The sequence below is a fragment of the Synchiropus splendidus genome, chromosome 17, assembly GCF_027744825.2.
Source record: "Synchiropus splendidus isolate RoL2022-P1 chromosome 17, RoL_Sspl_1.0, whole genome shotgun sequence".
In the NCBI taxonomy this organism is placed as follows: domain Eukaryota; kingdom Metazoa; phylum Chordata; class Actinopteri; order Syngnathiformes; family Callionymidae; genus Synchiropus; species Synchiropus splendidus.
In genome coordinates this window covers 16673052-16688605 of record NC_071350.1, presented here as the reverse complement: position 1 = coordinate 16688605, position 15554 = coordinate 16673052, and the positions used below count along the sequence as shown (strand labels likewise).

The 15554-nt window shown below is 44.9% G+C and overlaps 1 protein-coding gene across 11 annotated transcripts in view; it reads right to left on the bottom strand.

Moving 5' to 3' along the window:
• Window positions 1-8360: 8360 nt before the first annotated feature.
• rapgef6 (Rap guanine nucleotide exchange factor (GEF) 6) overlaps window positions 8361-15554 on the bottom strand; it is an 89536-nt gene continuing 82342 nt past the window's right edge. For 9 of the 11 annotated variants that reach the window (XM_053847249.1, XM_053847247.1, XM_053847250.1 and 6 more), the window contains 8 exons: window positions 14391-14611; window positions 14146-14319; window positions 13930-14076; window positions 13684-13797; window positions 12366-12618; window positions 10620-11146; window positions 9418-9741; window positions 8361-9307 (listed from right to left, as the gene is read on the bottom strand). In XM_053847249.1, coding sequence (XP_053703224.1) covers window positions 9285-9307; window positions 9418-9741; window positions 10620-11146; window positions 12366-12618; window positions 13684-13797; window positions 13930-14076; window positions 14146-14319; window positions 14391-14611 — 1783 coding nt within the window. In that variant the 3' untranslated portion in view covers window positions 8361-9284. Of the gene's footprint in view, window positions 9308-9417; window positions 9849-10619; window positions 11147-12365; window positions 12619-13683; window positions 13798-13929; window positions 14077-14145; window positions 14320-14390; window positions 14612-15554 lie in introns of those variants that run through there. The other 2 variants (XM_053847255.1, XM_053847256.1) reach the window with 2 other exon arrangements.

The window sequence follows — 15554 nt, the reverse complement described above, 5'->3', positions numbered from 1 at the left end:
ACGTCCCCACAGCAGCTGGGACAAAGCCGAATTGTCCGGCTGAAACCATTGGAAGCGGCGCTGAAAGTGATATTTCCTAACAAGGACGGCAGAAGAAGCAATTCAGGAGGAGAGAATCTGCTTTCAACCGGAGGTGCGCTCCGACATTCAACCGCCGCCGTTTCCTCGACACAAGCCCAGAATCAATTTGCTCCTGACTTCAAAGAAAATGTTAAACTCCGCCACAAGTGTTCTGAAGAGTCGCTCCGCTGTGGGAAAAGTTAGCAGACGTGACCATCCATCCCTCAGTCTCAGGCATGAAGCCGGGGAGCAGCGCCTGGGATCAGCCCTCTTTAGGAGACAAGACGCTGCGGCGACAACCTCCTTCTCCTGTGGAATTATTGGTGAAATATAGTTGTAAATATGAGAAATATTTATGCATCTGGAGGCCATGACAAACATTTATGTCTTAAACGTTTGTGGGTAAATGAAACACAGATGGAACTTATGAGACAAGTAACAATATAACCAAAGAGAAAAGTCTTGGTGAAGCTCTTATGACTCATACTGTTCATTCTGGTCGAAATATTGAAGATTTACTGCAAGAAAAAAATAGTAGACTCTGTGCTTCCTTGCTGCTCAGTCACAACAGTCTGAATGACTGAGCAGCAGGGCATTTCATCTGAAAAACCTATTCGACCACTGGTGAGAGGCAAGGTGAGGAAGAGAGTGCAGGCGGGGTGGAGATGACCGTGGTCACTGCCATGATAGATGACTCAGGAGTCAGAAGTGTGAGATGAAGAGGTTTTCATTGAGAGTGACGCGATGGCAGAAGCTCCTGGACGGGACAAGAGAAGACAAGTCTGGAGTCAAAGTCAGGGAGGTCAGACGGACACGTGGCGAGGACAGAGTTGGACCTAGAGATGTGGATGGTAGCCACTGATGTTCATGGATAAATGAGGATGAGGCAAGGACACGTGACTCGGGAGGAGGATTTGTAGGGGTGTAAGAAAATATTGGTACTTCACTGCATGATATGGTAGCGATATTTTAAGCCGATATGTCACAGATAAAGACCTGGAGTTGCATCTGCATTTCTGATGTGTGGAGTTACTTTGTGGATCAAAGGAGCTGTTCGTTCCTCTGTTGTACCACGAAATGTAACTGGACTGAGTTCACTGCTGTACCGGGACACACATCATATCGGCAGATATCGGCCAAGACACAGCCCCAGTGGCCGTGATCAAGGTGGAGGACAGAGAGCGTCCTGAAGTCCTCCACCTGCAGGAGTGTGATCTCAGCGAGGGGAAGAGCAGAAGATAATAGGACGCTGCCGTCTGTTGGACCAACTGTGCAAGGTCTTTCTTCCACTTCAGAGATGAAACACTCTCCGGTCAGAGTGTGAAACAAGTCAGGAGAGAATCACAATTCAGCAGCAAGTGTTCTGACCGCGGTGTACACGTCAACAAAACTCCAGCACGGGTCTATAATCCAGTGCGTCGGACTGGCGGCGTCTCCTGCCGCGGAGTTAAATGAAATGCCAGATCAAAGCCACAGAGGCGCCAAAGGAGGTCCGACCTTCACCCCCCCCGACCCTCCACTCTTAGTGGACTAGCAACACTTGTTTTTATCGCCACATTATCCAGACTTTCATTCATCACCCCGCCATACGACTCACTCGCCGTTACGTGCTCATTCGCCCGGAGTTTCTGCCGCTCCGCCGTTCTCTCCTTCCCAGCGATGGCACCCGCTTCAAAGAGGGGCCTCCCACCAAGTACCCCCCATCACCTCTCCCGCCCATGTCTCTGCTCTTCTTCTTCTGTTTTCTCAGCAGGGGACTTTAGGGTTCCACCTCTCTCTCTACAGTGGGAGACGAGTGAGGCTCATACAGAAGTGCAGTACTTTAACTGCCAACGGTGACGTCCTCCCTCATTTCTGACTGGCTTCAATCACTTTTGTCAATTCTTGTTCAACAAACAATCCCACTGGCAACTACAGTAGAACAAAAACACCAGGTAAATAGATTCCATGAATAAACATTTCATCCCAAAAGTCGCCACTGTGCATCTCCTCTTCATGAACCTCATTGGTTCTCTTCATCTCACACATTGGTCCAACTCTGACTCGCCTCCAAATCACCTGTGCCTCAGATAGACTCCCTCCCAATGACAACCCCAGGTTCTTCACCTCAGACTCATCTAACTCTGACTCCCGAAGCCGTCTGACTGATCCACGGAATCCCCAGTGTGAGCCCAGGTTTTTGTTCCAAACCATCAGCATCAGACTAACAGTCAGCTGACCTCAGTCTCCCGACAGCCGACTGATCAAACTCTCCGCTCTGGGTTGGAACTCTCACTGTAGCACCTACTCTGTCGTCTGCACCTGCTCCACCCTGCCTGCACTCTCTTCTGCACCACCCGTCACAGGACAACAATAGAACTTAGAAAGCAAAAGGCTGAAATCGGTGAAGAGCCAAGAAGAGATGATCCAGAAGACTTGTTATTGAAACCTAGCACAGCAGAAGGAGGACAACCACGACGCGTTTTGGACGAATCCAAGGCTCTGAGGGCGAACTAGAAGATGTCAGCCAACACTCCATGATCGATCACCATCATTCAACACAAGTCTATGAAGAGAGTTAGAAACACAGAGGAAGAAGGGAGAGATTCCAGGACCCAAAGGCACAAGTTCCACTCCCCTGGACCCTGAGAGCTCAGCACCCAGAGGGTGGGATCCCCTTCTACTGAAGCCCAGAAACAGCAGGACGCACAGTGGAGCGCGGTGGTGACGGGTGCTGGGAAACATGGTTTGAAGTGGTTGAAAAATCGAGAAAGAAACACAACAGACCTGACAAAAATGGAGCAGTAAAAACCTGAGGACTAGGAAGGTACAGCTCCAGAGAAACAGAAGAAACTCATATATACAGTATATACATACATACAGTACATACATACATACAGTACATACATATATAGCATCATAAAACATCATGCAAGTCATACATGTGGAGTTTGGTTATTGAAGTCTGAATTGATTATTCTATTGATTCAGTAAATGCCTGACTCGATTATATAATGTGTTTTCAGCTAAGTGTTTTTCAATAATGTGCCAAGTTACATGGTTCTTCTACTGGTGTCTGAGTCAGTCCTCTGAGGACCTCTGCTATATTTACGCAAAACTGACTCAAAACTCCAAAACAAACTTGGGGAATCTGGATCAATACGTTGATATTTCAGTCACCAGTTCTCATTTTCTATTTCAAACATTTGTGTTGACCTAAGAAGTTAATCTGAAAAAAAAAAGACTTCAAATGTAGTATAAATTTCTATCATTGATTCCGCTCCTTTTCAACTCAGACAGGGACCTGAAATGGACGCACGGTCAAGTGGGTCTGACATGAACCTCTTCTTCATCTCTGGCCATTACTCTCAGTGGTTTTTGACTCTATAAACTCACGTGCAGCCGAAGCACTGTTCCATTACGGAGCAGGAGATTGTCAGACGATAAAGGCGTCTTCTCGCTCGCCACGGTAAAATAAAACCCGCGACACTGGCGGCGAAGCTCTCACCTGTCGAGGGAGGCCGACCTTTAAAGTGTGCACGATTCTGGTGAGGACAAGGAGCTGCAGGAGGAAGTGTAGACTTGAGAAGGATCACCCCCCCACACATCACCACCCCCCACCTCCGCATCCTCCTCCTGCGCAGCGTCGATTTACTTTTCTGATTTTCAGAGTTGAACTTTTGCTCTTGAACCCAAACTCATTATCAGAGGCCCCGACGGCCGCCTCCCCCTCCCACCTCGTCCTCTCCCCCCCACACACGTCCGGCGGTACAAAGACGCTGATGATAATCACGATGATTATGGCGATGGCTGCGGCGAGGTTTTGATGTGAAGCCTGAAAGGTTTTCCATCCAGTCACGAGGACTGAAGTTATTACAGCCGCCCATTTCACTTGCTATTACTCCAACGAATTTGGAGTCAGGCGACGATTTCAACAAGATAATTGAAGTCGTGCTGTTTTTCCTCGGAAAGTCGTGGACACGTCACGTGACCAGAGGGAGCCAAACTATCATCCGATTTTTCTGTTTTTCTCATCTCACGATTTGAAAACCAACAGAACATAAATACACATGGCAAGCTCCCATTGACTGGGCGCCAGGACAACATCGATATCTCTGGAGCAACTTGGCATCCCTCAGTCAGAGTCAAGCCTGTCACATCATTTTTACCGGTCGATTCATGGCTCAGATACACCTCCGCGACTGGTCCTGACGGCTCCAAAACAAACCCTCCTCTCCTCTCCACAGAGGGGCCCCCGTCTCCTTCCAGGGAGCCCACACTGGCCGGGTAAAGGATGAGAGGAGGCTGCTGCACTCAAGGCAAAGGCAATGGAGACAGATCGAATCATCACGTCCACAAAGTCACCACTGTATTGCTGCGACACCAACACTTTGTCGGCAATTTGCACTTTAATAGCAGCGACAACCTCCGGGCTTAGAATAACTTCCCCAAACACTCTGCTCTGACAAATGCCCGGGCACAGAGGCAGCATGAGAGGCTGCGAGGCGTTGGATGAAATGCAGCACTGCCCCCTCATGGACAAGGGGAGGAGAACCTGGACATAATAGACCAGTAAATACATATTTCCAGTGCGCAGTGGAGTGTCGTTATTAGTATCAAAGCAAGGACGCTTCACTAAGCACTTCGCTTTCCTCCCATAGACCTGCAGACAGTTATGAACTAGGTAGAAGGCGTCAGATTAAAATGTTTAATCTTTTAATTATGACATAAAATGCAAAAATATTGGACCTGCGTTTCATATCTTGCTTTTCTACAGGCAACACGAGGATGTGGTCATAATGTTTTGGCCAACAGTTCACCAGGAAGAAGAGATGAAGTCTGAAACGTCATGTCGACGGAGAGACATTATTAAAATTGAAAGTTTAACTTATTGGTGGAGGTGAATATGATCCACAGCGCTGGTGTCACAGAGACAAATAGAAGAGCGAAGAAAGGTGGTGGGTATTTGCCATCATTCATCTGCGCTCAGGACAAGCAGCGCTGCCTTACAAGGACACTGACCTCCGGAAGCAGCAGGACGTCCAGGTGACAGCTGACAAACGACCGGAGCAAACCTGGAGGGAGTCACCTTAACATGAAGCCCTGTGACTCCTGCAGACCTAAAGTACAAGATGCACTGGCTGAGACGAAACTAAACCGACAATTCCGAGTCAAAGAAACACAGCACACAAGTTGTGAACAGTCCAGCTCCGGGAGTCTCACAGCAAATGTCCAGACGACAAAAATGTATTAGAAAATCTAATAAATAAAAAACGCGTTATTACTTTTACGACAGAATTCAGAAAAAATAAACAGAAAAGAACGCTTAAATTAGCTGCTCTGCCTCACAACGTTGAAACATTTGTTTATAAACATGATCGTGATTTACAAATACATTTTCAAATTCTTATCTATCAACTATATTTCATGTAACGATGACAGACAAAATATATAATGAAGAACTGCTGTGTATATAACTTTAAAAGCAACTTATTTTGACGACAGTGAATCAAATTGCGAGTCTTGTCATGAGTGTGATGCGGGCGAGCTCGAGACACACTTGCTTGTCAGTTGCCCTTCAGGGCCACCGTATACACACTATTTTTAATGACGTCACGTATAAACGCTGAATTCTTTAGCAGTTTACTAAAGCTGTAGTTCCTCGCCAGAAAAACAAACAACACATGAGAAGGATGTTACTGAGGTTATGTTACCATCGCTGCTTCCAAAACATCAAAACGGTTTTAAAAATTTATATCTTTGTAAGAAATGCAAATAAAAATTATTATTTACCACTGATTGAGACAATGCCGGTGAAACTATAGTTAATCGAGATGCTGTAAAAGCGAGGGAATCACTTCCCGGAAGCAGCTAAAGTGACCTTTCAAAGTAAAGGCGCTAAAGCGGTAGATTTAGGAAGTATATGACTTACCTTTAACAATAGACAGGGGGCACTGTATGGCAGTAATAGTGGAGCACGCTACACACGTCTCCTAAAGTTGGGGACACTATTACAGATACACAGGAATTTTCCAGATTCCAGACAACCTCAATAAAAATAAGAATTAAAAAAGGTTAAATTATTAAGTTAAAAGTTAAATTAAGAATTAAATTTTTAAAATAAATTTTGCTATAAAAATAAAGACATAAATGATAACACTGTCTCGTCAAGTATGTTGACCATAGAGGGCTGGTTACTGTGCAGCCTCACTGGGACTTGAACCCACAACCAGTCTCGTCTGAACAACACTCAAAAGTCCCAAAAGAAACAAGTGAGTCTGTTTTACATTTTATTCATCATCCAAATTCATATCAGTAGACTTGGAGAAATATGTGTTTTTTTTTTCTTCTTTTTTTTTCTTTTTCTAAACATTCTCTCTTCAACAAAAATATAACAAGTATTTACAGTCACTGGTAAAAAATACATCAAAGGAGCGAAGGTGGGATGTCGTCTTTCTAAAAGACATATATGTAACAACAGCTAGGAGACACGTGAGGACAGAGGGAACACGTGATCTGACAGGTTGTGCATTTCTGCGGTTAAAAAAAAAAGTAGTAATTCACATCTCAGTTATTGCATCCTCAAACTAGTCGGCTGTGACTTCCAAAGTTCCAGACACGAAAGGTAATACTGATTTGTGTTTCCGAGAAGAAAAGAAAACCTGTGCAAATACGAGTCGTTTCTTTCAGAGCTGCATGAGTCGACGGGCGACGGCATGAGGGCGAGCGGGCGATGACATGAGCGAGTAAAATAAAATCTTAATTTCATCAATGAATGAATTAAAAATTGGAATTGGTGAATGAAAATTCAGCCAAAAGTTGCTGGTTAAATATTTTTACCCCAAGACCCAAGGTTGTTTATACACAGCTAAATGGTTTGAGAAATACGTTTTGTTTTTGAAATCTGAAATAAATCTATTATTGATCAATTTCAATTGAACAATAAATAAAAGAAAACTGGTTGTACTCATTTATGGGAAAAAAATATCATAATAAGAATGTCATTTGGCCAAAAAAATAATGCCAAAAATAAATAAATAAATAAGCTTGATTCGTTTTTCAAGAAAAAAATTATGCTATTTGACATTGATTTTTTGGGGAAAACATCCAAAATAAATGTAAAAAAAATGTGAAAATACTAAATATCCTGACATGATGAGAGTATTTGCACATCAATCTCTCACAGCTCTGAAATCTATTCACCCCAGTGAGTATTGAGTCCTAAATCAGCGCCCGCCGACTTTCCAGACAGACTTTGGGAGGGAGGAGCTCATCCGGAGGGTTTGGTGATAGAACAATAAATATAACACAACTCACAGGGGAAGCCTGCAAACAACTCTTTACGCCACACTCACACAGTCAAATCCAAAATTCAGCACAGCAGCAAATACACAAAAAGAAGCAGAAATGGCACCAAAATATACAGAGTGAGAAAAGTGTAAAGCTCCCTGCCTGACAGACGAAGATCAGGGCAAAGTTGTTACAAAAAATAGCCTTTACAGGAGTCTCTCAGTTAAGTTACGGCAAAAATGACAGAAAATATAAATCCATTTATATATATATATATAGAGATATTTTTTATGCCAAGTATATATATATTCATCGTTCAAGTCTTTGTTTTGGCAGGAACACAAAAGCAGCAGGAGGCAGAGGAAGGTTCCAGTTGGCGCCGCACAGAAACACAAAAGTCATGTACAAAATGAGCTTTTTTCTTTTCTTACATATTCACAACTTTCAAGGAAAGTATTTAAATATTCTACAAAAACTTTCTATAGACACGGAGTGGAGGTGCGAGATTGTTCGTTCAGCTATTCAGTTGAGAAACGATTAAAAAAGACCAGTCAAAATCCGCGTGGAAGGTTTGTGAGGACCGAAGGGTGTAACAGATCAATGCTGCCAACTTCAGAGAGGACTTTCTGTGGAGTGATCGACGCTACATTCAAGGCCAATCGTCTAAAAATAGAAGTTTAGAAAAAAAATGCCAGGTCAGTGAACGCATCGTGAGTAAATATTTCCCTGCTCATGATTATTTCTCTGTAGTTTCCGTTAACCAGCGGCCTTAATAAAAAATAAAAAATAAATCCCACTCGCTCATGTAAACAAACTTAAATTAAAAAATATAAATTTTGGCCTGTGTTTTTTTTTAATACAGCTGTTGCCCCATAATTAAAAACTACAATAAAAGACAACATTAAACTGTATCACTGAGGTTTCTGTGTTTTGTTTTTAAGAGAAAGTTTACGATGCGCACGACGATGATTCTCACGACTCCAATCGTTCTCAACTGAATATTGACGGCTAAGAATCTGTTAAATAAAACCCTGCTGCGGTTTATAAACAAATGTACAAAGTCAGATCAGCTTGGAGGCGACGCATCAGCGCTGCGTTGTTTCGCTTCTCATCCGATCCGCTGCAGTGACGCATATTGAGCAGACGGCAGCGCCATCGGGGCGATTGATCATCGAGGCTAGTTATTGAACAGTTTGTAACGGGAACGTTGGCGCGTCTGAGCGGGAGCTTCAGGTCTGCTTCTGTCTGAAGAAGCTAAACACCGTCAGTTGAGTCCGCTGGTGGATTAGAGGACCTTTGAGGAACTTTGGGCATCTAAAGCTGCTTGAAAAAAAAAATAATAATAATGGAGGAGGAAAAAAAAAAAAAAAAAAAAACAAGGCAGGGGGTCATTCCCAAAATTGTGTTCAGCTCTAATACATCAGAACCTTATTTTGTAAATGTACTTTTATTTTGTAAAATAAATAAATAAAAAATATTTTCTTAAAGATTTTTTTAGCTTTAAATCAAAACGCTACATTTTCAAATAAGGGAACCTAAAACAAGACAAAAAAAAACATTATCACGTTTGGATTTAAATGAAATCACGATCATAAAAAAAGCTACATTCATGAAGTGAGACAAAATAAAAAGGCGATTTGAATTTGGAACCACTCAAGTTTGGAAGTGACCCCCCGACCTCTTCTTCCACAGCCAACGGAGGTGTCCTAGCTTGTGACCACGCGTCGTCCCTTTGATCGTAAAAAAAACACAGACAGTGGAGGAAGCGTTTCCTCTTGTCCTTTTGAGTTCATTTCTTAAAAAAAAGAGTGACTGAGGTCAGAAGATGAGCGTCACGTGACAAGAGCTGCATCCTGATCCGTGCAGGGGGGCGGGGCCTGGTCTATGTGCTCTGGAGTGGGATGGCGTCAGGCTGTAGTCCAGTCCAAAACCTGAACACCACCCGTCAAAGTGAGCTACACCGCCGACACTTGCTCGTCTGGAAGAGAGCAGAGAAGCGTCATGAATGATCCGGACGAAGAGAAGCTTCTACGCAGGTCAGTGAAGGCACCGTCGGAACACACTGGATTCATCGCCGCATGTTCTCACCTTCATCGCTGTCCAGCTCCTGCACCTGACGCACCGGCGTGGATCCACCTTTCCTGGGCTCCTGATGGTGGAGATGGTGGTTCCCCGCCAGCCGCCGAGCTTCCGCCAGACCCCCGGCAGCTCCCGGACTCTGCAGGAGTTTGCTCCTCTGCAGCGCCACGCTGTACTCGGGGGGTTTGAGGTGAGGAGGCCGAGGCACCGGAGCGCTGGGAGCGCCGGCGTCCGTGATGCCCAGGTCGCCCAGAGCCAGACCCTGGTAGCCTGGAGGTGTGGGAGGAGGGGCACGGAAACGCTCATCCTTGGCGGGGGAAGTGATACAATACACTAGATGGAGGTGAAGAAGCGAAATAAAGAAGGGGTGGAGCGGGGTGGGGGTGAGGAATGCAGGGGGAAATTAAATCAAAGCGATGTTTGGCTATCACAACATATGACTGAGCATGCGGCAGTTTGTGTTGAAACAAAACAAAAAGAAACAGATTGGATGAGATGAAGCGGCGGCGGATTGTTTTCATTATCACTTTTGCTGCTGCTCTACAACACAGTGAGAACGATGAGGACAGATTCTGGAGATCGGAAGCGACTGGGCAGATTCATCTGGGAGCAGCTCGCTCGCTCGCACATGAACCAACCAGCTTTGAAATGAAGATGAATTCTTTTCCCTTCACAGCGCTTCATTACAGGACGCTTGCTCAACGCAACAGATGATTGCAAAGCAAAACAACGAAAAATATGAGCACTTTTTCTCTTCAGCATGAGTTATGGAAGCATATTCATGTGGAAGGAGCACATCGTTGATCCACCATCCTTCAGTACCAGACGCTTGCTAACAGATTCACTTTAAAATGTAGTTTGCTAGGTTACTTAAATTAAAATTCATTTCTTTAGTTGTAATTAAATAATAATAAAAAAATAATAAAATATTATGAAAATATTTTAAACAATGGATAAATAGAATTAAAAACACACAGATCAAACTACAACTATAATATATTTTTAAATAATCATAACACTACAAAAAATATTTTTAAAAATGGAAAAACTTTTTCTTAATGTGGTGCAGTCATTCATTTTACTTTACTTCACTGGTAAATATGATAAATTAATATCTAGAATTCGTAGGATGAAATAGATCAATAAATCTTCAGATGCAAAGATTCGGCATGGCACCAGGTCGACAGTTTTCTACGGAGATGCTGACTCACCTATCAGGCCCTTGTCTGTGCTCGACGTCACCGTCTTGTAGGCGGGGTCTGAGCTGGCGCCTTCCTCTTCATTGGTGGGAGACGACGGCTGCTGCTCCGATGTGTTCTTCCTCTTCACCGTCCCGTAGTTTCCCTCGTAGGTGTCCGACAAGGAGCTGGACGACGCCCAGCTCTGCCTGGACTCCGAGTCCCTGGAGTGATTCTTGGCACCGTCGTTGGCCCAGGAGTGACCCGCTGACTCCACCTCGGCGATGGGCCCGGAGAGCTGCGTGTGCTTGAACCCCGCCATCAGGGCGTGAGGAATGGCGAGCGGGTGACCGTGGATGCCGTGGTCCCAGGGCCGGCAGGACGAGGTCGGGAGGCTCTGGAAGGAGTCGTGGGAGTTGGAGGAGCAGGAGGTCCAGCTGCCGCGGCCGCTGTCGGCCACTGAGTCCAGGGAGGTGTGGTCGGGCGTCAGCTCCTCCGTGGAGAGGGATGAGGTAAAGGTGGAGGCGCGGGAAGGGTACGATCGTCCTGCCGCCGAGGAACTGGTCCAACCAGAAACATTATTAGTTACACACAGGAACATTTTTCAATATTGTAAAGTGGTGTTGTATCGAGTTAACCAAATGTAAATCATTTCTCAATCGATACAACATATTATTTGATCTTTTCTGTCTTCTGCACCACCTTCTAATTCAATGAGAATTACAATATAAATTCTTTTTTTGGAAATATTTCCCATAAAGCAGCACAAATGATAGGATCAAAGGAAAAAATAAAAGTCAAAACACTCTTATTGACATGAATGGTATCAAAATAAATCAAAATAAAATAATAAAATGCATTTTCAAGCAAAACTAAATATTACTTTGAAACGTGAAAATTTAATAAATATCGTAGTATAATTGAGCAATATTTGTAATGTAAAAATAATTGTAAATGACCAAGATCAAAGGAGAAGACAAATGTGGAGATTTAAAAATGAGTAACAAAGGACAGATGTCAGAACAATATTGTTGACATGTTTGGTATAAAAACAAAAATAATTTAAAAAAAAATTCAAAATATGCATCAACAAAAAAAAAAAAAAAATATTTTTATATTTTTGTTCTTAAATATAAAAACAAAAAATCAACATGCTTAAAAAATTAAAAATAAAATTCTAAGAAGAAAAATCATTGAGAGGATCAAAGGAGGAAACAAACGGGGGTAAAAAAGAGAAATGAAGTGAAGCAAAACCTCTGAAGGTTAAGAAGAATGAACATCACACAAAATAAAGTTTGTCTCCTGCTACCTGTAATAGTTGTTTGATTCAGTGCGTGTCCATATTTCATAAAAGCGGCAGCTATGAGGCGGATCAGGTGCCCGAGCGATGAAAATAAAACAGAAGCAGTGGCCCGATGGAGGCACCTCTTGGTTTTACAGCCTCCTCTTTATGGTCCAGAATGGTCAGATCATGGAGGAACAATAAACAAACAAGGCCCAATAAAAGGAGGAGTGGTGTTTACTCAGCAGGATGGAGAAGCTGACGGAGGAGAGGACGGCAAGTCAAGGTGAGGTCCAATAAAAAGCCGGCGTGTTTATGACTTCCTGTCCCCAGCAAGTTTATTGAGGGGGAGCCGGAGTGTGGCGGACGCGTACGTCGTGTTAGGTCATATCAGGGCGAGGCCCGTGAGTGAGTGTGGTGTTTGGTGAGGCTCTGTCAGGAAGTGACCCATGCTGACATGCAGAACAGAGGACAGCAGAGGGAGCGCTTGACCGTACCTTGTGCTGGGTTGGCTGTAATCGCTGCTTGAGTGTGCGTTCTGCGCCGAGCTCTCAGGAACGGCTGTGGACATCATGGCCGTGGGAGCGGCGGCGGCGGCTGAGGAGGTTCGACTGCCGGTGCTGTTGCACCGATCCTCCAGCCCAGGAGCCGGTACCGAGTCCACGGAGCAGATGCTGGAGCGGGACGAGATCTCGCTGTGGCTGGAGTCGGACAGGTTGTCGACTTTCCCGGCTGGTAGAAGAGCGTAACCTGAGAGCAGGGCAACACAGCAGAGCTCAGTGACTGAAACAGGAACATGTCAGCTAACTAGAACCCATTAAAAAGAGGTCAATTAGGTGTTTTTTTTTCTCTAAATGTGAACAGAAGAAATGGCTGAAATGAATACCAAGTAATGCAGATGGCAGTGAGTCACAAAGTCTTTAGTAGAACAGAAAACTAACACTGAATTATTTAAATATATAAGGGGTAAAATGAAACAGTTCTAAAACATTACATAGAATGGAATAAAATAGTCATATGTGAGCGGAAAAAAGTAACAATTTTAAAATGTTACAATAAATGAAAATAAATAAGAAGTGAGGTAAATTTGAAAGAAAACTAAAGGTTATGTTTTATGAGAGACGACGATTGGTGGTGGGGAAAAAAGATCCTGAGACACCAGAGAGATGAATGTTTTATGGTCACTCTTTGGATCCTTGGCAACACATCTGTCTAGGAGCACGAAGACAGATTCAAAACAAACTGGACAGGTCAGTGAACTGGCCTCAACAGACCAACTTGCACTGCAGGAACAAAAGAACCACAGCAGCAGCGCTGACTGAACATGTGACTGATGCAGTCAAAGAACATGTGGGACATTGACAGAGAACATTTCTAACGTCACAACAACAGCGATGCCAAGCATCAGCTGAGCTCAGACTGTGTGGTCAGTCTCCTGGCGGTCCATGCAGAGCCAGGACCAGGGGCTGGAGGTGACCGACCTCCTGGCTCTCTTCTGCGGCGGCTCGTCTCTCTGCTGCTCCTGAACACAGCGGGTCTCACTCACCGCTACCTCAACCCTGCTGGACTCGCTGGGCCGACTCCTCTTCCTCAACATTCTCAGGGGAGCCATCAGTCGCTGTCTGGTGGGCAGCTCTGACCTAAACGGCCCGGGAGTGCACCTGCTGAATCGTTTTTGGCTTCTGCCAGCCTCCTCTGCCATCTTCTCTCTCTGCTCGTCCTCTCTTTCCTCCCTCTCACCCGGACTCTCTCTGCTTCTCTCTCTGCTCAGCTGCCGCGTCATCTGACGGATTCTCTTGTGGAGAAAGGTCCCACCTATTCCATAGCTGCGCAGGCTGACGGTGCCAGCCTTGGTGCTGGCGTCGCTGGTCAGGGACGAAGAAGATCCGGACAAGTTCATCTGGCTGGAGTTCTTGGCCACGCCTCCCACTGAAATACCACAGAGAACTTTCATGAGACGAGGAGAGGAGGAGAGGAGGGGAGGAGAGTTAGAGGAGAGTAGTGGAGAGGAGCTGGGAGAAAAAGGCCCATACTAATGTAAAAGATAGGGAGGAGAAAAACCTTTTCGTGGCGACCCTTGAGGGGACACCGTCGGACTGGAGTGCAAGGACGAGATGGTGGAGACGGTGTCGTCAGACGGCCTCTTTGTCGTCCACTCGTCGGCCGTGCTCACTGGAGGTTTCTTCACCACCTGAGGAGAGTTGGAGTCTGGAGAACACAAGACTGTTAGGACCAAGGAACATCTGTTCCAGAGCTTGTGTTGAGGAGCTTCCTCACTTGGATTCCCGATGTCTTTGGCGGTGCTCTTCTTTCGTAGGGGATTCAAGGGGACCTGAACCTGGAGGACCTGGGAGACCCTGTTCTGGGCTTTCCCTGCTGGCAGAGCCGACCGGAGCGACACGGGAGACATGTCCGACTTGGTGGAACGTCTCTCGCTCAAGTTCTTGGATACTGAAACAAGAGAAGGAAGGCATGAAGAACGCAGCCAGGTGACGGCCGTGAGGACCACACCCTGAACTCACAGGTGCTGTACGTGGGCTCGCACTGCAGGGACATGATCTGGTGCTTCTCCTCGTCCGTCTCCACCGTCAGGTTGGACAGGTACTGCTTCACCTTGCGGGCCATCTGTGCGTCCTCGTAGAGCTTCTTGGCGTTGAGCAGCGAGCTGCGGCGGACTCTCTTCTTGTGCGCGCCGCCCTGAACGTCCAGCATGTTGGAGTTGGTGCTGCCCTGACTTAGAGACCTGATGAAGCGGAAGGAAGTCCAGAAGGAGAGGGGTGTGGAGGTGACGTGGATGGACGAAAGGAAGAGGACAGGAGCGGACGGAAATCAAGAGAATTAATCACATGGCGCCGAAAGGCTGGCGACAGCATTTCAAACATGCCACTTGTCTGTTGCGCCATGCTCTCACAACACAGACCGGCCGTCCGTCAGGTGGAGGCAAATAAAGGGTTAGCTGGCCACGGATGCACAGGCTCCAAACGGGGAGTATTACGTCGGGATGCAGGGATGAACAAGTCAGCTTTGGATTTCTGTTTTGGTCCAGAAGGACAACACACACTTGCATATGAACCACACACACCAGAGGACTAGCTGAACTCACAAAGTTTGTCACTCTCATGTGGTGCAAATGTAATACACATTTTACAGTGAAGGATCCTTTCCACGATATTCTGTTCACCTGCATTTTCTTGCACATTGTTTATAAGATCTTTTGTATAACTTTTTGCACTTTATAATATTATTTCTGTTTCATGTTGCACATGTTACGAACACAATTTTTCTTTTAAAGTTTTCTGATTCTGATACAGATGAAGTGAAGCTCATATGTGGCTTCTAAACCAGTTACTCTGGACAATATTCACAAAAATTAAGAGATAAATGTGTCTCTCTAACTCTTAACTATGGAATAATTCAGTAACAAATGGGGGAATAAAGGCGCTAAGACAAGTGGCACATAAATGTTTGAACGTTTGTAGTATCAGTGCCACATAAACCCTCCAAAATTATCAAGCAGTTTTGTGAAAGTGTCAAGTGGAACATGGATTTATTTATTTATTCTTGCTACTAAATTTAAAAAATACATGAAAATTAAAGAAATAAAATGAATGCTAATGCTAAATTAAAGCTCTTGGGAAATTAATGAATACAGTAATTAAATTCGACAGCCGTCATCTTTAAGGCAA